This window comes from Pangasianodon hypophthalmus, chromosome 9 (assembly GCF_027358585.1).
Source record: "Pangasianodon hypophthalmus isolate fPanHyp1 chromosome 9, fPanHyp1.pri, whole genome shotgun sequence".
Taxonomy (NCBI): Eukaryota; Metazoa; Chordata; class Actinopteri; order Siluriformes; family Pangasiidae; genus Pangasianodon; species Pangasianodon hypophthalmus.
Window position 1 is genome coordinate 22,678,718 of NC_069718.1, and position 27,985 is coordinate 22,706,702.

Genomic DNA, 27,985 nt, shown 5'->3' on the forward strand with positions numbered 1-27,985 from the left:
CAGGCCCAAACCTGTTCCAGCATGACAATGCCCCTGTGCACAAAGCGAGCTCCATGAAGACATGGTGTGTCAAGGTTGGAGTGGAAGAACTCGAGTGTCCTGCACAGAGCCCTGACCTCAACCCCACTCAACACCTTTGGGATGAACTGGAACACCGACTGAACCCCAGACCTCCTCACCCAACATCAGCGCCTGATCTCACTAATGCTCTTGTGGCTGAATGAACACAAATCCCCACAGCCACGCTCCAAAATCTAGTGGAAAGCCTTCCCAGAAGAGTAGAGATTATTATAACAGCAAAGGGAGAATAAATGTGGAATGGGATCTTCAACAAGCAAATATGGGTGAGATTTTCAGGTGTCCACAAACTTTTGGCCATATAATGTATGTCTAAATTAAGTGTCTAAATTAAGAGATGCCAGTTTCAGCCATAACTCTGGAGAGGTCCAAAAGTTAAGCTGCACACCACATCTCAGCAATGGCACAAAAAACAAAGAAACAAATATTTAAAAATTGGACAAGTTTATTTTATTTACATTTTTGTGCAATAATTTTTTCTAATATTTTTCTATATATATTGCACTGTATATTGCATATTTAATTGCATCCTTAATAAACACATCCTACTCATTTTTTTTCTTAGAAATCTCATCTTCTGGCAGTTTTTTTAAATCTGAGAAACACAACACACACCAAACACTTTATTAATATTTTTATTACTGTTTAGTTTGTTTTTTCATTGTAATTTTTTTTTCCTCAGGAAAAAGACACAAATTTGCTTCAACAAATCAAACCATCAATGAAAACAACATCTTGTGTTTGAATCACTAATCACACTATGCAGTATGTCGATCAAACAGTTGCACTCGGAAACATCTCATCATTGACACATACATGTGCTGTTGTGGTGTTGGGTGTACAAATAGTCCAGCATACTGTTACAGTGTGATGTCGACATCCCCAAAGTTATGACTGGCAGTGTTTCAGGTTGGTCCCAAAGAACTGGGCATACTGTATATTTCCACAATATGAAAAATAAATATTGGACTAAACCTAAGACACAGTATTGTTTCCTTTCTAATGTGCACCTGTCTGTTAAAAACCCTGTATGTTTCTGATGTTGCTATAGATAAATGAGTTTACCAGAATCACTGCATGGTGTGTTGTTCTGGATTGTCAGTTGAAAAAGTCTAAAAGTAATTCTTAGCGCGAGAACAATCCAGACACGCTACAACTTCGTTGAACCACAGGACTAGAACAAAGGATCCTTAAAGAATTTAAAAAGCTGCTCAGGTGACATAATTAGGGATGTTTCTTTCATTCAGAATATGAAGTTTGGTCCTCTGGATTTGTCGGCCAAATTCGATTTTTCACTTCACTTTAAACTGGAGCATTACAAGCCTAGGTTTCCAACTGTTATCTATTCTAGATAAAGAAACAGGTGAACAGGTGCAAACAGTGCAAATGTCTTTACTATATAATTGCTATGTTAGTACAAAAACAAAAGTGTTTCTCTGCGTTATTAATTTTTTCCCTACGTGGGCATGACTGCGGACTACGTGTCGAATCACTTAAAAAGTACTGGAGCAACATTTCACAACATTAAAACACAGCAAAAAACAAATATTTGCTAGTCAAAAAAATAAATCACATTTCTGATGTATCAGCACACAAAAGCACTATATACAACACCGACACATACACACACACATATAACGCAAAACAATAGGCACTTCACACAATACAACAGCACAATATTCAGTCACGGAACAGAGGTACATACGGCTGAACGACAACAGCTTCTCTGTGCTACTGTGCTACATCTACGCTGAGTTTATGTCTGTCACTCAGAAATAATGCTGATCTAGTGTACGCGCACACACTCATACAAAGACATCCACCCGCACTTACATCTACATGCGTACAGACACACACGCTACAGCACTATCAGGTGGGAGTGGTGGCTTTATGGTTGACACACATAGTGGTTGGCACACCATGGTTCATAACACACACTGACTCTGTTGGTTGTCTGCTTCGGCTCACTCGCTGGGCTTCTAAAAAACACATAAAGAAGAGAAAACAACAACAACAAACAACAAGGAAAAATCATATTAATACACCAAACGAGCACAACGGAAAAAAAGAAGACAGATGGAGGGGAAGGACCATGCAAGCAGACGCAGTGAGACGTACCAAGGCAGTGAAATGGGCACTAGTGAAAATGCGCTTTGCCAAAGACGCATGGTAAATGTCATGAGTTTTTACCATGCACTGCACCATGCTTGGCCAAAAAAAGCAGCATTCACCACACCGGCAGTGTACACAGACATACATTATGGTAAGGAAGTCCATTACATCTCAACATGCTGTGTGAACTGAACGTTTAGACGGGACATTACGCAGGAGTTTCTCTCATGCTCAGGAAATGCTGTGAGTCATGCTAGTGTGTGAAGCAGGGCAAAGTCATCACCGCTCCTGCTTTCTCTCTCTTGTTACACCCCCTAAAGGTCACATACTCTTTGACCTTGCTGACCTCTTATGGGGTCCAATGACACATCTCTCGCACCACTTCTGCAACTACAGCTTTTCAGAATTTAGCATATACCACAACCATACAACAATTCAATGAAAGAAAGAGGTGAAAGGTCAAAGAGAAACCGTTGTATTGGAGGTGCAGTTTGTTGCCAGGCAACGAGAGTGATGTGTATGTGTGTTCTGTCAAATAAAAACAGAGTCCAAACATGGATTCAATACAAAATTTATTTCATGCAATGTTTTTATTTACAGTGTCATTCGCATAGGGTACTTATTATTTTGCATAAAAGTGCATGCATTTACCTTTCCCCAAATAACTCCAAAAGTACATACATATTTAGGTTTTTTCTGCGAAGTGCACATATTCTTACATAATACGTTTTTATATTCGATTTGCTACAGAGAACAACAAATATTACTCCAAATACCACGGTATGAAACCGAATTTATGAAAAATAAATGCTGAACTCAAAAATGTATTGTAATCTCCTTAGCTGGATTGGTGTGAAGTGGAATAAGTCTGCTCTTTTAATAAAAGTCAAAATGATGGTTATCAAAGTTAAAGTGCATTATTTCACTATTTGCATTTTAGGCTTTTTCAAGAAGAAAAACTGGATGGTCAAACTGACCACTGCTACTATTAGAAATATGGCGTGTGCTCAAACGCACACAAGCTCACGGTTTGGGGAAAGGCAAAAAATGTCAGCAAAGAAAATGTCCTGATTGCTACATGTCATTTATATCATCTCGAATGATAACATACTGTATCTGCATTAGATTTGTAAAGAAGCTCTGGATGTTAAATGTAAAAGAAAATATTTTCCTTACATGATTTCATTAGACTTACATTTGTTTTCTCAGTTTCCCATGCAAGGCATGCAATGCAAATGAGTTTTCTTCAGTCATAGATTTATGTTGGTGATGTGTGCATCACTAAAATCATGATTGGTTAGAGTTACTAACTGTTTTTATTCCATGGCTATTTTCTGAATGCTTTATGAAATATTATATGAAAAAGCCATTGTCTTTTTTGTTCTTTTTTTTTTTTTTTTTTTTCAAATGTGGTGTCCGATAGCACCTGATGAAAAACCACAGCTTTATAAACAGTGAAAGGGGGAAGGGAGGTTGGGGAAAGACGGGATGGTGAGATAGAGAGAGGGAAATCATGAGAGTGCAGGGTCTGGAGAGAGGACAGGAGATAAGACATGATGAGGAAGAAGAGGAAACGAAGGAAGGGGAAGACTACAGAAGACGGTATGGAAAATAACACTATGTCAGTAGATGTTTGAGAGAACAGAACCAAAGCTATGAGAAAACCAGAAGAGTCATGACAGAGACAGAAGAAGGAGGAGAAGAAGAAGAAGAAGAAGAAGAAGAACAGGAGGAAGAAGAAGAAAAAGAAGAAGGAGAAGATGTGAATGCTGGGAAAGTGATACTGAAGAACTGAAGGCTGATGAGAGACGGATGGTACACAGTGTGGGCGGGCGTCTCAGCGCAGCGCTGCAGAGCGGAGCCTCTGATTGGTTAGTTTGCTTGTCCATGCTACAGGATGGATGGGATGGGGGAGTGGGCCTGCTGCATGAGACAGGGCGGGCTGCAGGGGAGGGCCGACACTGAGGCCACGCCTCCAGACATGCTGCTATGGCTCCATGGCTTTTCATAACCTTCATTTGAAGAGAGAAAGGGCTTTCAGTACACCAAAGTGCAGTCTTAAACTCCAGACATGTGTGTGAGTGCATGTGTGTGTTCATGGGCATAGTCATATGACTAAGAGCATATTTAAGCAATTGGGGTGCATTAGTGTGTTAGACCCGTCATGTAGTTATGCTCATGGTGAACCAGTTGACAGTGACCATTCACCAAGTCAACCGCGTCATCCTCCATGCGTGTTATGCGTTATGCATTAGACTGTCTACTGCATGCACGGGGTGGTATCACAGTGCTAACCATAACAACACAGCTTTAAAGAGACACCAAAGAACACAGCCAGACACATCAGCTTGATGACACTACATGCCAACTTATCAGGCTATTAAAGTTCAGCATGAAAAAACATAGCAAAATAGTTCTCTTGTACGTGTCATTTTGTTTAGGATGTGCACTTAAGTAAAAATCACAGTTGTTCTGTGTGCTGTTATGTGGATTTCACTGGAACGTCCAAGCTTCTGTCGGCTCCAATTAGATCCTAACATCAGAGCTGACTGTGTTTCACAGTGAAAACAATCTCACCTTGGCATCAAATGAGGTATGATATAATTGCAGTCATCCTGCCCAAGCAACAGGAAGCAGTCTGAGTCAGCTTTTGGTCACATCTCTGGAGTTATGTGATTCTCCAGAATGAAATAACACACTCATTAATTGAAACATTATGTCACCTTACCTTAGAGTACTGCTGGTCTGGTTGTGCAGTGAGTTAGTTTATATTATCTTTGAGGCTAAGAGCTAAGATCACCATCACATTACAGGGTTTAAGTGACACAAATCCGATGTTTTGCCTAAATGTCACAAAATCAGATACTTCAGATTTTTTTTCAGGGCTGTGTGAACACAAAAAAACCCAGTTTTTTTCTAATTAGATATAATAAACCTGGCATCCCATCATTGGTGTATTCTTGTCTTGCCCTCAGTGTTCCAGAGATAGACTCTGATCTCTCACTGCAACACTAATCAGGATAAAGCGGCTACTGAATGAATGAATGAATGAATGAAAAGATTTAAGCCACTTTTTCCAATCAAGTCTAAGTCCTATATGGCCATGAAGTCAGAATGAGAACTTTTTTTTTTTTACAACAAAGAGATCCTATTTCATTAATGAAAAAAAACAGGCTATTTACAAATAAAACTATCGAAGCAGGAAGGTTGGATTTGAGCAAAACATCGGAACTGAGCAACAAGCCTATAATGTGACTACAACGTGAATGTAGCCTAAGAGCCTCGCACTGGCTGTGTTCTTGTCATGTGACCACATGCCTCATACCCCATGCTGGACCTCTCTGAGGTTCACCATCACCAATCCCTCCTGCCATAGTAAATCTGCATGCATGACTTATTACCAGGCAAGAACATCTATTAAGATCCCTATAATTAATTTTAATTCATTTTAGTTATAATTTTATATCATTATAATATTACCAACCAGTTTTTAACTGATTTTGAATCTTATTGACATTGAGGACCTGCGTTTCCGCTTGAGGAAGTAGTGTGATATATTATATGTGATATATATATATTAACCCTAGTAGTTCATAACAGTAAATTGTAATAGGTGCCATGCCTTTTCCATGCCATGTTAGGTCAGAGAAGAGAAATGCAAAAGTGCCAAGAGAATATGCTATTTCTGTTACTACTACAACTCATAGTGCTACACTCTGAGCATGGTCTGAAGGGCCGAGGCATAGACCGCATTGTGAGACTACTAGCTAGTTAATCTATCTGCAGTGAAAAAGCCATCTTGAATGACAGCTGCATTTCACAGTAAGCACCTTGTGTGCTCTTATTAATCTAGGCACGGTTAACAGGGACTAGCTGGTTACGTACCCTTCCTGACTCTTGCACCTATGTGATTGCCCCGATCTGCAGAGGTGAGCAGGAAACAGGGTCTCTCACGGTCTACAGGGCTGAAAACCTCCTCAGGCGATACAGCCTGGTCGATGTGGGGACAGTCTTCGTTGGCCAGGGCCGCTTTAGACGGCTCTCCATTCACTTTAAAATCTGCAATTACAAACAGGGACAGACAAGACACTTCCGGGTCGGATATGGACCTCTTTTATTTAATAGTATTCGCTAAGTTACAGCTTACAGGCAACATCAAAAGAATTAGAAGGTCAAATTAAGCTTAATGTCAACTCTATGACATTCTTTGTCATTCTTACATTTCTTTGAATTAAAGCTGAGAGTCTGTACTTTAACCTTGTATTCATTGCTTCACTTCAAATTCGGTCTGTTACAGAACCCACAGTGGGGTCCAAAAGTCTGAGACCTCACTGAATTTTTTTTTTTTTTTCATTTAAAATTGGAAATATACAGAAGGTTTTAGAATTTTGAAATATTTAAAACAAAGAAAGTACATATTTAATATTCAAGATTATGCAATGTTTCTAGGTCCCTGTTTAAATGTAAGCAAATTTGTGATATTGAGCATTTTAACTGCTTTGTACAAAAGGTCAGCTTTTCCTCATGCCTAGTCTCTTCTACTGAAGCACGAGTTCAGATGACACTCTGGATTTGATGTAAAATGGATCATAAGGTTTTGCACAAACCTGTGGAGTCCATGCCAGCTCGAGTGCACACTGTCATTAAAGCATAAAGGGGATGTACTAAATACTATGAAACTCTGAAATTCATGTAAATATTTCAAAGATTCTACATTTCACTCAAGTTGTTGTCAATAATATAATTTGTAATGAAAATTGTTGTATTAAATTAGAAAATAATGCAAAATAAAAGCATTTTCACTAGCACTCTCAGACCCCACTGTATATTGGTTCGCAATACCTACTGTGTATAATCCTGACCCAAAGAACCTATATAACAAGCATGTTATATTAGGGCTGGGACTGAATTTAAAATTCACTGTAATCAGGGATCTACAACAATTTGCCTATGTATGGCCTCTAAGATGTCATAAACTCATATGACTATATGAATATTATGGCCAAGACATGGATGATCATAGCAACTACAAAACTTTCATGACAGTGGCATCATTTTCTCATTTGACAGACCTGGGGAGTTACATGCAGTGACATACACTAAAGCATTAATGCTTGCAGAATGACAGAACTGATTCATGTAATATATATTAATACATTTTAGACCTTCATAAATCCATTGAATGATTATCTCAAGATGAAGAATTTGATCATAATTTTGAAGCTTTATCATATAAGAATAAACAAATACAAGTAAATGGTTGGTTTCAAAATCTTTAACTAACCATTTTTACCCAATATCTATGAGGATAATATAAATATTAAATTATACACAAGGCTGTATTATGCTCTAAAATACAGTGCATTCACAAAGTATTCAGACCCCTTCATTTTTTCACATTTTATATTACATCCTTATGTTAAAATGCTTTAAATTATTTCTTTTTTTTCACATCATCCTACATGCCATACCCCATAATGACAAAGCACAATCCAGATTTGTAATACCTTTGCAAATTTATATAAAAAAAAAATAAATTCTAAAAAAATTTGCTATGACACTTGAAATTTAGCTCAGGTGCATCTCATTTCTCTGGATCATCTTTGAGATGTTTCTACACATTGATTGGAGTTCACCTACGGCAAATTCAATTGATTGGACATGATTTGGAAAGGCACACACCAGTCTATATAAGGACTGACAGCTGAAAATGTATATCAGAGCAAAAAAAAGGTATGAGGTCAAATGAACTGGCTGCAGAGCTCAGAGACAGGATTGTGTCGAGGCACAGATCTGGGGAAGGCTATAAAAAATTTCTGCTGCATTGAAGCTTCCCACGGGCACAATGGCCTCCATAATTCTTAAATGGAAGAAGTTTCGAACAACCAGGACTCTTCCCAGAGCTGGCCGCCCGACCAAACTGAGCAATCGGGGAGAAGGGCCTTGTTAAGAGAGGTGACCAAGAACCCGATGGTCACTATGGTTGAGCTCCAGAGATCATGTGTGGAGATGGAAGAAACTTGCAGAAGGTCAATCATCACTGCAACACTCCACCAATCTGGGCTTTATGGCAGAGTGGCCAGACAGAAACCTCTCCTCAGTGCAAGACATATAAGAGCATGAAAACATAAAATTTGACATATTTTTGCAAATTCTAAGACACGGGCATTCATGTGTCTTGCACTGAGGCGAGGCTTCTGTCTGGCCACTCTGCCATAAAGCCATATAGCCATTTAGACCCCTACAGGCAGGTGTGTGGCTTTCCAAATCATGTCCAGTCACCTGAATTTGCCACAGGTGGACTCCAATCAAAGTGTAGAAACATCTCAAAGATGATCCAGAGAAATGAGATGCACCTAGGCTAAATTTCAAGTGTCATAGCAAAGGGTCTGAATACTTATCTCAGTGTGATATTTCAGTTTTTTCTTTTTAATAAATTTGCAAAGTGGTCACAAATCTGGTTTTTGCTTTGTCATTATTGGTTGTGTAGATTGACATGAACAAAATAATTTAAAGCATTTTAGCATAAGGCTGCAACATAACAAAATATGGGGAAAAAAAATGAAGTGGTCTGAATACTTTCTGAATGCACCATATAGCTTTAAATCACGTAGGTCCAGGTTCAGCTGATATTATTCTGCCAGTGTTATGTCTAGATTCGGGTTGGGTGATATGGCAAAAATATCATAACACAATTCTGAGAAACATTTCTACTATACACAATATGTATAACGAAATATAGGTTTGGTCACAAACTGCTGACAAAACAGTAATGTTGCATTTAAAAAAATCTGATTTATTTAAAAAAAAATATATATATATATATATATATATATATATATATATATATGTCACTGAAAAAAAAATAGAAATCTTTCATAATTTTAAAGATTTAAGTACAAATTCTTTACATTAAATCAGCTGGTTCGAGTCAGTTTGTGATTTTTTTTTTTAAATTAAACATTAAACAAATTGATAAAAGATACTCTGATATCCATGATATCTCAGATAAGAATAATGTGTCATAATTTATTATGATATCGATATCATATTGTCATATCACTCAGCCCTAGTCAAGACACAGGTAGTCAAGATACAATTGTTCTAGATATAATAAAGTATTTGTATCATATTTAAGTAACATCCCAAATAATTGTAATAATATTCTGCAATATCATCACATAAGTATAAGTTAACTATAATTAAATAATCATTAATGACAATAATGTATGTAATGCAATGGCTTTTTTCTTTTGGCATTGTTATTGATGTACTTACTGCTTGGTAAACTCACTGTTTTTTGTGAATCAGATATGTCACTGGATGTCCTACCTTGATATCTAATCTCGGAGACTTCTTCCTGGGCCAGAGGGCAGGTATCACTGTGAGTGCTGGGTCTTGGCGAGTTAATGGCTGACTTACAGTAGTTGGGGGACCCCAGCTGGGGTGCCCGTGGGATATGCTTGCTCTTTTTTTTCGGTAGTTTTTGTTTAGCCATTGCCAAAGAATAATACATGCCAAAGTTGTTGACAATCACAGGCACAGGCATGGCAATGGTCAGCACACCCGCTAGAGCACAAAGCGCCCCCACCAACATGCCTGATGTCGTCTGAGGATACATGTCACCATAGCCAAGCGTCGTCATGGTGACCACAGCCCACCAGAAACCAATGGGGATGTTCTTGAAATGTGTGTGTTCACTAGCACGGGGATCGTTAGGGTTGGCTCCGATACGTTCCGCGTAGTAAATCATGGTGGCAAATATGAGGACACCAAGGGCCAGGAAGATGATGAGGAGGATGAATTCATTGGTACTGGCACGAAGTGTGTGTCCCAGCACCCGCAGACCAACAAAGTGCCGCGTCAGTTTGAAGATACGCAGAATCCGGACAAAGCGCACAACGCGCAGGAACCCTAGCACATCTTTTGCAGCTTTGGAGGACAGGCCACTCAGTCCTACTTCCAGGTAAAAAGGCAGGATGGCCACAAAATCAATTATGTTAAGGGCGTTTTTTATGAATTTGAGTTTGTCGGGACAGAAAGTGACTCGTATTAAAAACTCAAAGGTGAACCAGATCACACAGACCCCTTCGATGTATGTGAGCTGCACCATGGTCTCGGTCTCTGGGTAAACACGCACTATGGTTTCATTGTCCACCATTTCAATCTCTGTGCGGTTGATGATGGGGTTAAAGGCCTCGTGAGTCTCCAGACAAAACGTAGTGATGGACACCAGGATAAAGAACAGAGATGCAAAAGCCACCCACTGTGTGAAAAAAGAGAAGAAAGAAATTACTAAAGTAAGAAAGTGTGTGTGTGTGTGTGTGTGTGTGTGTGTGTGTGTGTGTGTGTGTGTAGGGATTAGAGTTCTGAATTGGAGTCACTTACATCAAATTTCTGATTCAGGGAGTCAGTGTCAGCAATATGCTTCCTTACATACAATTTCCCAGCTACTTCATACATCACTTCCTGTTGTATTGCACTCATTCCACAGCACTATCACTTCCCTGCACCATGCTACTATATGTGTGTACAGGTTTTCAGCTGCATGTTGAATGTTTGCTGTCTGATTCAAGTCCTCGAATCCACTTCATACTCTGCTAACTGCGAAGAGGACAATGGAGTAAAAGGACAAAATGCAGCATCATAGCAATACTAATTGCCACTAAACAGCTGTTTCAGCAGAATTTGAAGGAGTTCAGAAGGATAATGTTGCTGCTTCAGTTTCTCTATGAGTCACACAATACTGCCGTGTCAACAGGAGTGTGTCACTTAAGCCGTTCTCCTTCTACCGCTGCTGCTGAAGCTCAAGGTCACTACTTGAGCCCAAGGACATTGGAGAAAGTGGTGCCAGCCCAGCTCCCTGGGCTAATTTTATCCATAAGCCCCTCTCACTGGGGACTGCAGGCTGCCTAAGGCAAGGTCAGCAAGGGCACATTGATTCATCCTGGAGGACGGATGATCAGCCCTGCAGGGATTTAACCCCTCTTACAATGAAACATGAGAGGAGTTCAGGTTTGGATGGATGTAGCTTTTTGTAGAGGACATAGAAATAGGTGGTGGACAACTGGCCAGAAGCAAGGTGGTTTACGACTAATAAGAACAAAATGCTTTGGCCTGAATACAATGAATAATGGATGATGTTTCATATTGGAGCTGAACTCTGAAGAAGTCTGCAGAAGTCAAAATATCAAAGATGCCATGGCAACAGTCGTCATTATATGACAGTCATCACGCTTTAAGGGTCTAAAACTAATTTTTCGATTTCTATATTGGGAGCTCACAAACATTACCGAAGAAAACGCTTCAACTGTATGTTATGCTAATGGTCATGAAAAGATAATGGCAATGAGAAACAACACTGTGCTTAGTTCATTTAAAAGCAGGCTACATAAAAATAGGTGATGGACACTTTCTAGCACATTTCATAAATAAATAGCCATTTGTGAAGAGCCCTACTTATTTAATTTCATTCAATTTATGTGCTATTATTTGTTCTCAATGCTGATATCATGGAAATGTGATCAAAACATGTTTTCAATGTATATGTTTCTGTTCTAATTGCTTAATCTGATATCTAGAGTTTTCAGTATTACTTGTTTGTGTCAATCATTTTGGCCTAATAAAAATATCAACATAACAAAAGCATTTCTCTGTAAAGTAGTATGAAACTTTTACACCTTCATTTACCAAAGCTCGCCTAAAGCTCCTCTCAGTTTAGCATCACCTTAGTCATAGCCCATTTAAATAAAGACTTGAGTGTTCATTCATTCGGCTTTAGTAACGGCTTTATCTTGGTCAGGGTCGCGGTGGACCTGGAGCCAATCACACACTCATTCGCACCCAGAGGCAATTTAGTGAAACCAATCCACCTACTCGTATGTTATTGGGAGGTAGAAGGAAACTGGAGAAAACAGGGGAAACCCATGTGGACACACAGAGAACATGACAAAACTCTGCACTGACAGTAACCTGAGCTCAGGGTCGAACTGCTCACCCTAGAGCTGTGAGGTAGTGACACTAGACCATCCAATACTTTATACAACACTATGCTCAAAAAGGGAATATGCACTCAGTCAGATTTAAGAGAAAATATTATGTATAGTTTACATAAAAAATACTTCTTTTCTCTTCCTAACATAATTTCATTGCTTATACTAAATTTAATTTAAACAAGTATCTAATCTACCAGTTTGAATTATGTAGCGTGAGCATGATCAATTCACATAGAATTAACGTGATCCGATTACGTCATAAAATCTCACAAGGATGTTGACATTGCATAGTTCACTTTTATTCCAGGGCTTTGAAAATACATGATCAAATCATGCCGGCTGTATGAAAACAAACTGTGTTAATGTAACTCATTTCATTCACATGGAACCACTGCACACTTCTGAATTAAGTAGAATCAATGAACTTTTTTTTTCAGTGTACCTTTTAAAGTATTTTATTTGTAGACGCAAGTTAAGTTGTGCAGTTGGTCAATTTTATTAGATTGTAATTGGCAACAAAATGGTACGCATTAGCTATTGATTTAATTATATATTAACATTTAATGGATCATCCAAGGGCTGGATTGCCCTGCAAACATTTACACAGCCATTCTCCTGAAAGCTATCCACTGCTCTGTTTGAAAGTCTTTCCACAGCATATTGCATCTCACTAAGTCTCCTTCTCACTCCACAGGAGTTTTTTATCTGGGTCATCCAGTACTTAATCATACAGAAAAAAATTCCCTGGATGTGCTTTGTTGGTCATTTGTGGGGTGCTGGGATGTTTTGTTTCAGCCACTGAGGAAACACACATACACACATACAAATGCACAAATAGGCCCTTTTCATTTATCATTAGGATCACCTTCCTCTGTGCACTGGGGCGGTAAGCCTGCATTTGCTCTGAGACTGACTTGTGCGCCTCTGTAAGGCAGCACTGTGCTTTCAGCAGTGGAACCGAATAGCCAGAGAGAAAACTGCATTAGATTTTAAAAAGGGAGGGGGAAAAATGGAGTGCAAAATCAGGAAGAATGAGGAGGGGAAATGAAGGATGTGTATACTGAAGGACAAGAGAGATGATAGGCTTCTCATAAAGTGAGAGAGAAAGGCAGAGGAGCAATCTGCTGGGGAAAGGACTCAAAGGAATGCACGTCATCGAATATGTCAAAGCAGGAGGAGTTTGTAAGAATGGAAGATGGAAAGGAGAATTATGCTATCTTTGGAATTAAATGAAGAAAACAGTGAAGTATGAATGAGAAGCAGGAAAGAGAGTGGAGCAGAATTAATGAAGGAATGATAGAGGAAACGAGGGAGGGATTTAAAAGAAACAGAAATGGAGAGCGTTACAGAGACAGCAGACAATCTCAGAATAAATCACTTTTCCGCACATACATGCTGATATCCACAGCTCGGCATAGTAGAGTAACCACACAGACCATAAAAATGCTTTTAATAATTGATTCTGGTAAGAAAAGAGTTTCTTAATCACCATCAGCAAAAATAGTGCCCAGCATTCAATCTCACAAGTCGATAAGAACAGTCTTCAAGCCCATCTTGCATTGGATATATATTTGACCCTTTATTAACTTTTGACCCCCCAAGAAATACTCAGGCATCTGTGAGTGTTTTCGTTATGTAATAGATCAAAGTTGGACTTGTGTGTATAGTCTCAAAAGCACTTAGTGATCTCACCTTATCTAATAATGCCTTACAATCTAATTCATCACAGTGTGAGACACGAAATATTTGATCATCCACGTCTGGGTTGCCATGTGATATCTCTCTGTGCTCTTTGTCCTGCTGTGCCACAGCAGTGACCTCACCAGGTGTTACCATAATGCGCTGTGCTCTGATGAATCACTAAGCACGATCGCTGGTCAGACATTTCCGAGATGCTTAACTAATGGACCGATGCTTCGTAAGACGCAAAATTAGAATGCCATCATACCTGTGATTCACTTCTGCTATAGACAGACTGATGGTCTGTGTACATTGCGTTCATTCTTTTTTTTTTTTTTTTTTTTTTTCAAAATGAAAATGGGAAACCGAGGGAACAGATTTTGATTTTATTTTCGTTTAGTTTTTTCTCACAAACTAAAACAATTACAATATGTATAAATAATTAATTATTGACTTTTTTTAAAAAAAAAATGTTTCTACCTGTTTCACCACAGTTTAGAAATCAAATATTCATGAATCCAAAAATAAAAAAATGCCCACTGCAGTACGCTGTACATTTTTATCATAAAACAGGATGAAAATGGGATCCTGCAGATTTGTTTTTCTTTACAGTCCCCCTCTTGTTATTTTTTAAACCATACTAGCACTACATCAGGCACTAATAGCAATCTTTAATCTACCCAGTAATTACTGATACACATCTGGGTCATTCAAGATTGTTCATTAATTTTTAGTCCCAAAAAACAAGAAAAGAGATGTTTATAGGTCTAATATTCATTGTTTTAAAGCCAAAAACTGTTTCAGACATCTCATTTACATTTTTTTTTTTTTCATTTCGAAACAAAAAACAAACGCAAACGTACACGGACCGCTGGTCACTACAATCAACCCCAGATATTTAAATGTTATAGCTCCACTGTGTTGTTTGAGCTTTAGCATTATTCTAGGCTGAAATGCTTGCCTCACTTGTTATGGATCAATAGCAGAGCTAGGCTTCATTCTTCTACATCAACTACTGAGTTAGCTGGTTTGGGCTGTTGACAGTTTTACATGATCCCAGATTTTTTGGTTCTTCAAAGATTTTATTGGACTTGTAGCCAAAATAAGAAGTCTATAAACTTGAACTAGCTCAGGAGGAGATCATTCTAAACAAAATATTAGAACTAATATTAGACTATTAGAGGTGGAATATGTTTTGTATGTTTTGTATATGTTGATACAATTTGATACGAATACAATTGTCCTTAAATTAATAAAACTGTACCCTCATTTTTGCTTAATGTGTGCTCTCATCTATAGAAAATGTGCACACAGTTTCTGAATAGACTGAACCAGCAGGTTACAGGTCAGTTTAAGTAAAAGGAGTTTATAATTTTCTGCTATGGACAGAGATGTGTGATTAAAATGAACTTTGGCATGGAAGTGGTGTCACAGAGACATGCTGGGATTTATTGCTATTGAACTATTTCTCATTTAGCAAATTTTCTTTAAAGAAAACACAGATTAACCAACCTGAGGGCACACTTGTGAAGCACAAAGACTGTGCACATCTCATGACCTTGATGTAGTATTTAGTTGTCACATCAGTAAGAAACTCTTTCGGTGGCCTCTCAAGGGCTTTGTGCCTTTCTATTAGAGGTGCTGATCATGCTTTTGAATCTCAATATAGACTACATGGCCAAAAGTATGTGGACACCTGACAACTGAACATCCCATTCCAAAACCATTGGCATTAATATGGAGGCATTAATATGGAGGCCCCCCTCCCCCCTTTACTGTTATAATAATCCCCACTCTTTTGGAAAGTGGCTGTGGGGATTTGTGTTCATTCAGCCACAAGAGGTTGGGCACTGTTGTCGGATGAGGAGGCCTGGTGAGCAGTCAGTGTTCCAGTTCATCCCAAAGGTAAGATGATGGGGTTGAGGTCAGGGCTCTGTGGAGGACACTCAAGTTCTTCCACTACAAACTTGCTAAATCATATCTTTATGAATGGCGCTTTGTGCACAGGGGCATTGTCATGCTGGAACAGGTTTGGGCCTCTTCGTTCCAGTGAAATTGTAATGCTACAGCATACAAAGATATCCTATACAATTGTATGCTTCTACCTTTGTGGCAACAGTTTGGGGAAGAAGCACATTCACATTCAAATTCAAATTTTATTTGTCACATGCATAACCATACACAGTACGACTTGCAGTGAAATGCTTTGTACAACTGTTCCAACATAAAAAGAAAATATAGAAAAATATTAAATATAAAGAAAAATATATATAAAGAAAAATATAAAGAAAAATATTAAATACAAGAAAAATATATACATAAAAGAAGTATATGAAAGGATTTTTAAAAAAATGTATAAGGATATATATTTGGATATATGGATGGTGGCAGCAGCAGTCCGACAGTACCGCTATATAAGTGCAGCGATATATATATAGCTGTTATGGTCAGGTGTCCACATACTTTTGGCCATATAGTGTATTTACCTCGTCTGGTCAACATGTGCGCAATCACCTTAGAGTCTCGGAAAACTCAGTCCACCTACTATAATCCAGTTCGCACATGCAGTCAAAGAACTAAAACAGGACCAAATTATAAGGATGAGTAAGCCTTACAAGCATCATCTTAACTTGTATTTGTTAAGTGATGTACGAAGAATGGGGCCTAGGTCTTTGGCTGATGTTGTGATGTTAATGCTGAGTATTGTTTACCCCTTCACTACACACATACACACACACACACACACACACACACACCCTCCAGCAAGGCAGGCTAATGAATGACATGTGGGAGGATAATTACTGAGAAAGCGAGTCTGGACAAGCCTACGCTCAGGCCCACAGTTCAATCAACCATCTTCTCAACACACACATTTACAGCCAGCTGGCCTCTACACATGCTTCCAAAACCGACAATGCACAAACAGATCTCTATACTCAAAATCTACAATAAAACATCTGAAAAAGCCTTAGAAGTGCCTAGAATACACATTGTGCATATACATCAGGTCATAGAAAAGCAGACATCAGAAAACAAAGTCAAATGTCTTTTACTCATATCACAATCCAGGCTAGCGTTCATTCTCCGTTACTGTCACAGCATAGCATTTTTACCTGATCTTCAGGTGTGGAGTAGTTTTCTGTCATTGTTTCATCATGTCTTTCTTTGCTGAACAATTGTCTCTTTCCACCTTTCAAAAAGGAACCGTGAACCATGAATAAAGTACTATTCAAATATTTTATGTGATTTAAATCCTCAGGCAATACGACGAAGCGTTCAAATGCTGGCCATTTCGTTCGCCGTGTATGATTATTATATTGAAACAATCATATTTTAAAATACGTAATATATCTAAACATATTTGTTCATTCAGAACATTCGTATTAAATACACAGCCAATCATGTGGGAGCAGCGCGATTCATAAAATCATGCAGATACAGGTGAAGAGCTTCAGTTAATGTTCACATCAAACATCAAAATGGGGAAAAAATGTGATCTCAGTGACTTTGACTGTTGATGGGCTGGTTTGAGTATTTTATAAACAGCTGATCTACTGAGATTTTCACAGTTGCACAGAACGGTGCGAAAAACATTCAGTGAGCGGCAGTTCTACAGGTGAAAACGCCTAATTGTTGTAATTGTTGAGAAAGGCCAGAGGAGAATGGCCAGACTGGTTCCAGCTGACACAAATAACTCAAATAACCACTCTTTACAACTGTGGAGAGCAGAAAATCATCTCAGAACACAAGACATCAAATCTTGAGGTGGATAGTCTGAAGCGGAAGACCGCATCAGGTTCCACTCCTGTCTGAGGCTATCCGTGGACTACGAATCTGAGGAATCCATGGACCCGACTTGCCTTGTGGCAACAGTTCAGGCAGGTGGTGGTAGTGTAATGCTGTTGGTGCACATTGTGCCTCTTAACACCAGTTGAACATGCTTTGAATGCCACAGTCTATCTGAATATTGTTGCTGACTACGTGCATCCCTTTATGGCCACAATTTACTCATTTTATAATGGCTACTTCCAGCATGATAATACACTATGTCAAAAATCACAGCTCATCTCACACTGGTACCTTTAACATGACAGTGAGCTCAGTGTATTTCAGTGGCCTCCTCAGTCAACAGTTCTGAATCAAGTAGAGCATCTCTGGGATGTGGTACAACGGGAGCTGCATTTGCAGCATGAATGCATAGTTGACACATCTGTAGTAGTTATGTGATGAAATCAAGTCAACATGGACCATGATCTCAAAAGGAATGTTTACAAAACCTGGTGGAATCCATGTCACTAAGAATTGAGTCAAGGCTGTTCTGAGTGCAAAGGTGAGTCCTACCCAGTATTAGATTAGTGTTCCTAATAAAGTGGCCTAGGGTGTATGTCCTACAAAAAAACCTGTGATGTTGTACTTGGATAGAGCAGCACGGTGTAACATTGCTGGCTAACAGTTCGATCCTGAGCTCAGATTCCTCTGTGAGTGGAGTTTTGCATGATCTCCCTGTGTCCTTGCGGATTTCTTTCAGGTTCCCTGCTTTCCTTCCAACTCCTAAAAACATGCTGATAGGTAGACTGGCTATGCTAAATTGCCCCTAGGATCCACAGCAACCCCGTAGTGGATGAAGTGGTTACTGAAGATGAATGAATGAATGTTCTTGGATAGTAGAGCTAAGCTCTGCCTGAGGCAGAAGAGTTTTAAATGGAATCAGGACAGCACCAATCACCACTGGAGCCTTGATGGGCACTTCTGAATCTGTTTTTTTTCTTCCCTGACCTCCTGATTGCCCAAATGTGTCTCACACCTCACTGGAGACGTCCCTCTGAGGCTTCCATTCTTTAAGTAGAGATAAAAAGATACATCGATGGTGATTGCAGCAAGTAATTGAGTTGTCAAGTGGTAATGTAATTAAGATCTACAGTTTGATGGAGAGAGACTAAAAATAACTCACACACAATTGAATTGGCTCGGGAAAAACACACCCAGTCCAGTTCCTTCAAGCTGAGAAAAGACCCTAAAGCATTAACACAGATGCTCGCAGCACGTTCCGCGCAAGGTCTTAAAACGATCCATAAATAAAATCAGCAACATGAAATATCAAGATTCGAACCCTTGTGCATTTGATAGCACCCACAGCTTAAATGCAGTGACCAGAGCACAATAACACATTTGCTGATGGATGCTCACTTTGACTTGCATTAATGGAAACACAAGCATGCAGGAGTTAAAACACAGTTTGTTTTTAAACAGTAGCTTGATCTAATTTCTAGATGTAAGAAACTTCATTAGCATACTAGTGGTTGTTTTAGATCGGGCAGTTCATCATTCTTGGCGGTGGGATCAGCAGCTCCAGCAGCTCTCAGCCATGGCAGACACACAGTCCAGCCTGAGTCTCAGCAGTGGTGCAGGACAACCCTGGTCACAGCCAAATTAATAAAACATCTCCTTCCAGCAGCTTAGCATCACCGCTATCGTTCAGGAGCAGACGCAAGCAACCTGTGCCAATGCTCCTTCTATATAAGACTTTCACACATCTCTATCTTTCTGTCAAGGCATCCTTTCTTTCTCACACCCTGGCTTCTTGATTAGATGACATTCAGCTCTTTTGCAAAGCCTGCTCATTTTGGCTCTGGAAACCTGCCATCTTGTTCCTTTCCTGTGCCAGACCTTCAGGTCATAGTAAACCTATTTCACCTGACCTGTTTTAACCTAACTGCCAAAACTTGTGTGAAAGCTGTGATCACATTCAGACCTACTTAGAAGCTTACTGGCCACATGGTGAGAATGCTGCTGGGATAATAGTAAGAAGAGTGGTTGGATATGGGCCAGTCTTATCTTTTGGTGTGTGTGTGTGTGTGTTTCTCCATGGGTGGAGTTTGCAGCTTTTAGGACATCAAAGTAAATACACAGCACTCGGTGACAAAAGAGTACGTGCTTTGTCGTCACAGATATAGATATAAGCAGGACTTATTTGCAAAGATTTAAGCAAAACGCAATATGCTTACATGTACAAAACAGGAAAGCTGAAATGATTGACAGTAGGCAAGAATGAGCATGGGAAATAGTCAAAATTACTCATTAAGGACTCATTAAGAAGATAAGCATTCATTCATGAGTTATCATTATGGTGTTTTAATATGTGCATTATGTAGCCTAGGGCTTTCCCTTTAGCAGGCAGAAGAGGGTGAAATACTGATGCTTTCCTCTTCAAGGTCATTCAGTAGGCTCCTGAAGTAGGAGCTCTAGAAGTTGCCTAAGCAACAGCATTAATGATCTTGTGATGAACAGATACTGTCCATCATTGCTCTTTTTATTTCTCAGTCAATATGAGGCATACAGACAGGGTACACAGTCGCAATAATAAACGCTGCACGTTAATGAGCAAGCCTCAGCCTGCACTCACCCGTGCGTATTTGGAGGAATAAGGGTCCTCGAAGAGCGCCCACATCTTCCTCTGCCATCGGCTCCAGCGGCCTGAGCGGCTTTCGGGCGAGTCTCCGTGCGCGAGGCGCCGCGTCATTTCCGCTCCCTCGTCCCCTTCGGCGGGCGCCTCGTGCGTGCCGCCGTCTGCCTCGGTTTCATCGTGTGCGCCACCGCCATCGAGCAGCGCGCCGCCGCCGAAACTGACCAGCGCCTCCTCGGCCTCGCGGTGCTGCCGGTAGGTCATCCAGCAGCACGGCTCCACGTCTGTCTCGTCGATGCCCCAGAAGGCGAGCTCCTCCTCGTAGAGCGGACCGCACACATCCGCCGGGCAGTGCAGCTTGCCCGTGCGGTAGTAGTTCAGGATGTGCGCGAAGACACCCGGGTGCCGGTCGAAGAAGAACTCCCCAGCCGTCGCGTCGTAGTCGAAGTGACTCGCGGCGTCGGGCTCAGCGAGCCACGAGAGGCGCGTGCCGGGCAGCGTGCGGAGCGTGCCGCGGTACGTCTGGTGCTTGATGCCGCCCACGTTGATCACAATGCGGTCCTTCTCGTCGCCGTGGTGGCCCATCGCGACGCCCTGGGCATTATCTGCCACCTACCTCGGGCATGGCTACCGGGAAATAGGGGTAGGAGTGATGAGAATGCCAACAGGCCAGCGCCGCTCGTACTTATGCAAGACACGCATCTACAGAGCCGTTCAGAGAAAACGCTCAGAAGACAAAACACACGAAGCTTAGAATAGCGTAACACCTGTAAGGATATGTTGATGGTGCCAGTCTCGTCTTTAGCGCGCAAATTCAGAAGCGTAAAATCTCACCGCTGAGCAGGACAATGGAGCAATGCAAACGCGAACCTCATCTGAGCCCTAGAGTACCGTGGAGTCGGTAACGAGCGGATCGAGTGTGCAGGCGCGTTATTTGCAGACGCTGTGCATCACTGGCCGCTCGGCTTGGCTCTCCGTGTCATTCGGCGCAAGGTGACTGTGGCGGTGCTGCCGTGGCGCCTTCATCATTCCGCCGTCCTCCTCTGCAGAGCAGGTGTCCTCTGTTCTCAGAGCCCGGCCAAAAGAATAATAATAATGATGATGATGATGATGATGATGATGATTAGGAGCCGCTCTTGATCTTCGGCTCGGCTCGTATGGGCTTTGATGAAAATATGAAACGTTAAATCAGTGCGTTCACGCGTTCACAACGCACAGCCCGACGCGCCTTCAGCCTCCCGCAGCAGGTCGAGCGCCTCAAGTCACGTGACCGCAAGAACTACGTTAGGAATCGAGGCTATACGCAGGAACAGATCGCTGGGTTTGAAGACCAGCCTGATGGAGATGTTTTTTTGGATCCTTTGTTCACTGAATGCAACAGTCGCGTTCGTGTAAAAGCACCAGCGCGTCCCTTTGTAAAGCGCGCGCGTGCCTGCTGGAGCCTGGAGCACGTACCTCTGTGTGTGTGTGTGTGTGTGTGTTATATCTCGTTGAGGACCAAATCAAATGTCCCCACGAGGATAGAAATGACAGAGTTGACCTTGTGGGGATATTTCACTGTTTTATTTTAAAGAAAATGGCACCTTTTATTTAAGAAACTACCATAACATTACACATATCATTAATAATCTGCATTAATAATGTCAGTGGAAGGTCCTTGCAAGGACTGTGACCCACTGATTCTGTTACTGTGGTTCTCAAGTACTGCAGTGGTTGAAAAGTTTTCAGGAGCCATCATCATTGACTTGGCAAAATACTAGATACACTATATGGGCAAAAGTTTGTGGACAACTGACCATCACAGCCATATGGGTTCCTTCCCCAAACTGTTGGAACAAAGTTGGAAGCACAGAATTGTATAGAACGTCTTTGTATGCAGTAGAATTACAGTTTCCCTTCACTGTAACTAAGAGGCCAAAATCTGTTCCAGCATGACAATGCCCCTGTGCACAAAGCGAGCTCCATGAAGACATGGTGTGTGTGAAGGTTGGTGCAGAAGAACTCGAGTGTCCTGCACAGAGCCCTGACCTCAACCCCACTGAACACCTTTGGGATGAATTGAAACTCTGACTGCACCCCAGACCTCCTCACCAACATCAGTGCCTGACCTCACTAATGCTCACAAATCCCCACAGCCACGCTCCAAAATCTAGTGGAAAGCCTTCCCAGAAGAGTGGAGGTTATTATAACTGCAAAAGGGGACTAAATCTATGATGTGAGGTTCAGCAAGCACATATGGATGTGATGGTCAGGTGTTCAAATACTTTTGGCCATGTAGTTTAGATAGACCCCTTTTCTCCATGTTGCTGTCCATTGTACTGATCTTGAAGTGCAATCTTTTATAAGATACATAGTTTATTAGTTACATCAGTGCCCTCTGTCTAATTTCCAACGCATTAAGTGTTTTTGAACCACACAATTATTCATTCCGGCATATGAGTCAGTGTTAGCCCACTGTTTGCACTGATTTTGGACCAGCAGATATAAGTCTGGAGATTCTCAGCTGAGAGCAGGTTTGGCTGCTGTCATCACCCTCCAATGTCTCAAGTGGAGACAATAAAATGTAATTTACAGGATGAATGGGGGTTCCAGGAGAAATGAAGTTTTTGCTGCAGCAGACCAGAGCGTGTTGATGTACAGTTCCGCTCTGTAATAGGTTTAATGATTGTATAACTGAAATACTAACATTTACTAACAATTGGAGGTTCTAATATTAATCATTTTTGATTTCCTTTTTTTTTTCTTTGTCACACCGTACTACAAAATCTTTCAGAACACACAAGATATATACAGGGGATGAAGTGCTCCAGGACCTCCAGAAGCAAACTGAAAAAAAAAAACAAAAAAAACATAGGCTAAAAGGAAGTGAGTGCAGCAGTGGCCACTACTGAGAAGACCACCAGGTTGTGTTTATGTCTATATTCTCCTCATTATACTGTTAGTTGGCTTTTCTGGGTGCTGTAACGAGCAAAATTAGGCTATTTCTTTTACTCCGCCATGTGCAGAATAAGAGTTACCACTGGGTGTCATTAGAAGTACTCTGCAATTTCTGCAGGTCTACAGCTGTTAATGACCCTTGCACCATGAATATGGCCCACTAATAGCTTCTTTGGGTACAAAGTCCCTTTGTTTTTCCCTCCAGGTAGTGTATCTTAATGCCTCAGGGAATACATGCTTTCCTGCAAACTCAAAACTCACTGATTACAAAACATTAAAATCATTCACCATTTGGAATAAATCTCTGAGCATCAAGAAACTTTTAAGCAAATATGCCAATCTATTGTAACAACTATGCCAGGCCTTTTTGCCCTCCTTGCTCTTGTAGCTGAATGAGCAAATCCCCACAGCCTCCCTCCAGAATCTACTGGAAAGCCTTCCCAGAAGAGTGGCAGTTATTATAACAGCAAAGAGAGGACTAAATCTGGAACGGGATGTTCAACAAGCCCATGGGTGTGATGCTCAGGTGTCTACAAACTTTTGGCCATATAGTGTACTACAGTCAGGTCCATAAATATTGGGACAGTGACACAGTTTTGGTAATTTTGCCTCTGTACACCACCACAGAGGATTTGAAATGAAGCAGTCAAGATGTGACTGAAGCGTAGACTTTCAGCTTTAATTCAAGGGGTTTAACAAAAATATTGCATTAACCGTTTAGGAATTACAGCCATTTTTTACAGAGTTCCTCCATTTTCACAGGCTCAAAAGTAATGGGACAAACTAATATAATCATAAATATTAGGATTATTTTTATTACTTGGAGGTAAATCCTTTGCAGTCAATGACTACCTGAAGTCTGGACCCCATGGACATCACCAAATGCTGAGTTTCCTCCCTTGAGATGATTTGCCAGGTCTTTACTGCAGCTATCTTCAGTTGCTGCTTGTTTGTGGGTCATTCTGCCTTCAGATTTGTCTTCAGTAAGTGAAAAGCAGCTCAGTTGGGTTGAGGTCAGGTGACTGACTCGGCCATTTAAGAACATTTAATTTCCAAGCTCTTGGGCTGCTTTCACAGTATGTTTTGGGTTGTTATCCATCTGTTCTGTGAAGCACTGTCCTATCAGTTTTGCAGCATTTGACTGAATCTGAGCAGAAAGTATAGCTCTGTACACTTCAGAATTCATCCTGCTACTTCTATCAACAGTCACATTATCAATAAACCCCAGTGACCCAGTTCCATTGGCAGCCAAACATGCCCATGCCATAACACTGCCTCCACATGTTTGACGGATGATGTGGTATGCTTTGGATCATGAGCCCTTCCTTTCCTCGTCCATACTTTTCTCTTCCCATCATTCTGGTACAAGTTAATCTTGCATCAGAACTGGTCAGGCTTTTTTTTAGAGGTTTTTTAGCAAAGTCTAATCTGGCCTTTGTGTTCTTGAGTGTTACCATCGGTTTGCATCTTGAGGTAAACCGTCTGTATTTACATTCATGAAGGTGGCTCTTGATTGTAGACTTTGACAATGATAGGCCTACCTCCTCCAGAGTGTTCCTGACTTGGCTAGATGTTGTGAAGGGGTTGTTCTTCAATAAGAAAAGAATTCTGCAATCATCCACTTTAGTTGTTTTCTGTGGTCTCCCAGGCCTTTTGGTGTTGCTGAGCTCGCCAGTGCATTCCGTCTTTTTAAGAATGTACCAAATTGATGATTTGGTGACTCCTAAAGTTTCTGCTATCTCTCTGATAGGTCTGTTTTGGTTTTTCAGCCTAATGATGGCCTCCTTCACTTGCATCAACACCTCTTTGGACGGCATATTGAGAGTTTCCATGAACAGCTACCAAATGCAAATTCAACACTTGGAATCAGCTCCAGACCTTTTATCTCCTTAATTTATCATGATATAAGGAGGAAACAGGCCACAGCTGGCCATGAAACTGCTTATCAGTCAATTGTCCCATTACTTTTGAGCCTGTGAAAATGGAGGAACTCTGTAAAAAATGGCGGTAATTCCTAAACGGTTAATGCAATATTTTTGTTAAACCCCTTGAATTAAAGCTGAAAGTCTACGCTTCAGTCACATCTTGACTGCTTCATTTCAAATCCACTGTGGTGGTATACAGAGGCAAAATTACCAAAACTGTGTCACTGTCCCAATATTTATGGACCTGACTGTAATTGTTGATATGGTGCAGTTTTTTTATGTTAAGACAGATTTATTTAACACTTATGGAAGGAGTCTCCAGTGTCAGCACTTTGTAACAGTTACAATGCTTTACATTGTAATTACAAATGCATTACAAATGCTTTGCACTTGTATTTTTCCCAGCACAGGAAAGTCTTCAGGATGGAGGGATTTATGCTTTCCATTTTTTTGGGAAAATGTTTTTAGTGTTGGTAAAATGTCAGTAACAACAAGAACCAACTATTCTGGCAGACGTTCTACAACAATAAATCTAACTATAAACAGTTAAAATGTGCAAAGTGTTGTTCATTAAATCAAACATTGTACTCGTTGGGAAATCGCTGTGGTGTAAGCAGAAGCACTGAAAGCACAATCAAGCTGGATATATGGAAGCCTGATCTTAGTAGTCATATTTGGGGAATAATTGTTGGAGCAAACTAATTGTAAACTACCATGTTACCTTTTTGTGTAATAAACTCCAAGTTCCTGAAATCTCCATTACTGTTGTCATCTGTAATCAGACCTTGACGGAAACCACAGTGTAGGCTATGGCGTGTCTCCATGCTGCCCAAACTCATACTGGCAGAACTAAACTTTTCATCTTATTCATTTAAGAACAACTTTATTGATCCTGAAGGAAACTCTTGAACAAAGGAAACTCTTGAAAGCAATTCTTAATAAAACAGTTGTACAAAGGAGTGACACTGATAAAGAAAACTACCAATATTACATTTTATATTAGTAACTTTAAGAGAATGTTGTACCTTCTCTGTACTGCTGTTAATTATTACTTTTAAGGGTTAGTCTCCATCTGCCTAAGTCTACATACAGTCATGTTTGAAAGTTTGTGAACCCATTGCTCTTTTGTTTTGTTAACCCCAAAATTCATATGTATGCAGTGTGTCTCTTCCTAACGGAAATAAAGTGTAAATGTTTAACATCTTGTATGTTTTGGGAGACAATGTGCATTCAGCAAAGTAATACACATAGTATACAGAAATTGTATTATTGAAATTTAATTCTCTGAGCACACCAAGAGGGCTCACGTTGGCAAAGAACCAACACAGCCTGCCACCAACAAAACCGTATCCCCACTGTCAAGCATGGTGGTGGGAGTGTCCTTGTAATGAGCAACTTGGCCTCATTGAAGGAATCATGAATTCTGAGAAATATCAAGGAATTCTTGGGAATAATGTGAATTCGAAAACTCAAGTTGAGCACAAACTCAATCATAATCCTACATATTCAAGTATGCCCTCTAGAGAATGGCTGAGATGTGGTGGCAGGATCTGACGAGGCCAAAGAACCCAAACAGCCATGAACCCAAACAGTGTGCAAAGCTGTAGAGGTAGAACCCTATCTCAATAGACTTAAAGCTGTTGTCGCAACAAAAGTGGTTCTACCAAGTACTATTCTGAAGGGGTTGAATACGTATGCAAGCAGCTTTTCACCTTTTTAAAAATCTTCTGACAAATAATGATTTCTTACTTTCAAAATTTACTTTGCAAGCATATTGGTTTGCAATAGAAATACTGGCTGGAACAATCTGTGTAAGTGTCAGTTGGAATCCAGACGAATCTAATGACTTTTATGACTGTATCTCTTTAATAATAATGGAAAATAATGACTAACTTGAAGGATTTACAAACCTTTGAGCATGACTGTAGTGTTTGTTTTTTTAAATGCTACAATGCTCTTGTACTACAGCCAACCATGTAGTGGAAGAACAAATAGCGGTGTTTAACACAGAGTAATAGCTCTGAACGAGATTTCATCACTCCACCACTATGGTGCAGTGATTTATTGCTAAAGATGAAAACTGACAGTGCTTCAGTTTTAGCACTGTCCACATTTAGAAACATTGTGCAATTGGTAGAAGGAGCAATGGTCAACTGTCCCTTCAGTCTAAAGTTCACATCAGTGTACAACTATGAGTGGTGGCTACAGTATATATATATATATATATATATATATATGTATGTATGTATGTATGTATACACTAATAATTACTGTCACTCCAAGAGATTGGCAAAATGATCAATTTAGTATTTCAGTCAACATCTTACACCTGTGCTGGTATAACAGCCTCCACTCTTTTGGACCGGATTTACACAAGATTTTGTAATATGGCTGTGGGAATTTGTGTTCATTTAGCCACGAGGAAAGGCTCTGATGTCGGGCGAGGAAGCATGGCGTGCAGTCAGAGAAGTGAGTCAGTGAGCCAGTCACACCAGCCTTGGCACACCTTGTTCTATGGACAGGGGTATTGTCCTGCTGGAACAGGTTTGGGCTTCACCCCTTAGCTCCAGTGAAGTGAGGTGAAGTGAAGTGAAATCTTAAACCTACAACATACAAAGGGCAATCATGTGCCTCCAATAGTTTGGGGAAGGCACATGTATGGCTGTAATGGTAAGCTGTCCACATACTTTTGACCGTATAGTAGGGTATAGTTTAGTTGCCCTAGGCCTAATTAGTAAAATGTAACCAGAATATCATTGTAACATTGCTTGCTGATCATTGCTTAATCTAGGGAGTCTGTGGTCCAATCAGCAACGAGTCACCAAATTTGCCCTCTTCGTGCAGCCAATAGGAGT

At 40.4% G+C, this 27,985-nt stretch overlaps 1 protein-coding gene across 2 annotated transcripts; it reads right to left on the bottom strand.

Moving 5' to 3' along the window:
* Positions 1 to 700: 700 nt before the first annotated feature.
* kcnc1b (potassium voltage-gated channel, Shaw-related subfamily, member 1b) lies at positions 701 to 21,951 on the bottom strand. Of its 2 annotated transcripts, none has more exons than XM_026919911.3 (4): positions 20,269 to 21,949; positions 9,523 to 10,456; positions 6,076 to 6,249; positions 701 to 2,057 (listed from the first exon to the last, which is right to left on the bottom strand). In XM_026919911.3, exons 1-4 carry the CDS (start codon positions 20,851 to 20,853, stop codon positions 1,948 to 1,950), a joined length of 1,803 nt encoding a protein of 600 aa, XP_026775712.1. In that variant the 5' UTR covers positions 20,854 to 21,949; the 3' UTR covers positions 701 to 1,947. The 2 variants fall into 2 exon arrangements, with proteins under 2 accessions (XP_026775712.1, XP_026775711.1); XM_026919910.3 differs by lacking the exon at positions 701 to 2,057 and adding an exon at positions 2,746 to 4,202 and having other exon boundaries at positions 20,269 to 21,951.
* Positions 21,952 to 27,985: the final 6,034 nt, after the last annotated feature.

What these genes read in the sequence shown, in the direction of transcription:
- kcnc1b (XM_026919910.3), bottom strand. Translation starts at nt 20,853, where the DNA reads ATGGGCCACCACGGCGACGAGAAGGACCGCATTGTGATCAACGTGGGC. An exon ending in ATTCCTCCAAATACGCACGG is followed by an intron (nt 10,457 to 20,268) that starts GTGAGTGCAGGC and finishes TTTTTCACACAG; the next exon opens with TGGGTGGCTTTTGCATCTCT. An exon ending in CTCCGAGATTAGATATCAAG is followed by an intron (nt 6,250 to 9,522) that starts GTAGGACATCCA and finishes TTGTAATTGCAG; the next exon opens with ATTTTAAAGTGAATGGAGAG.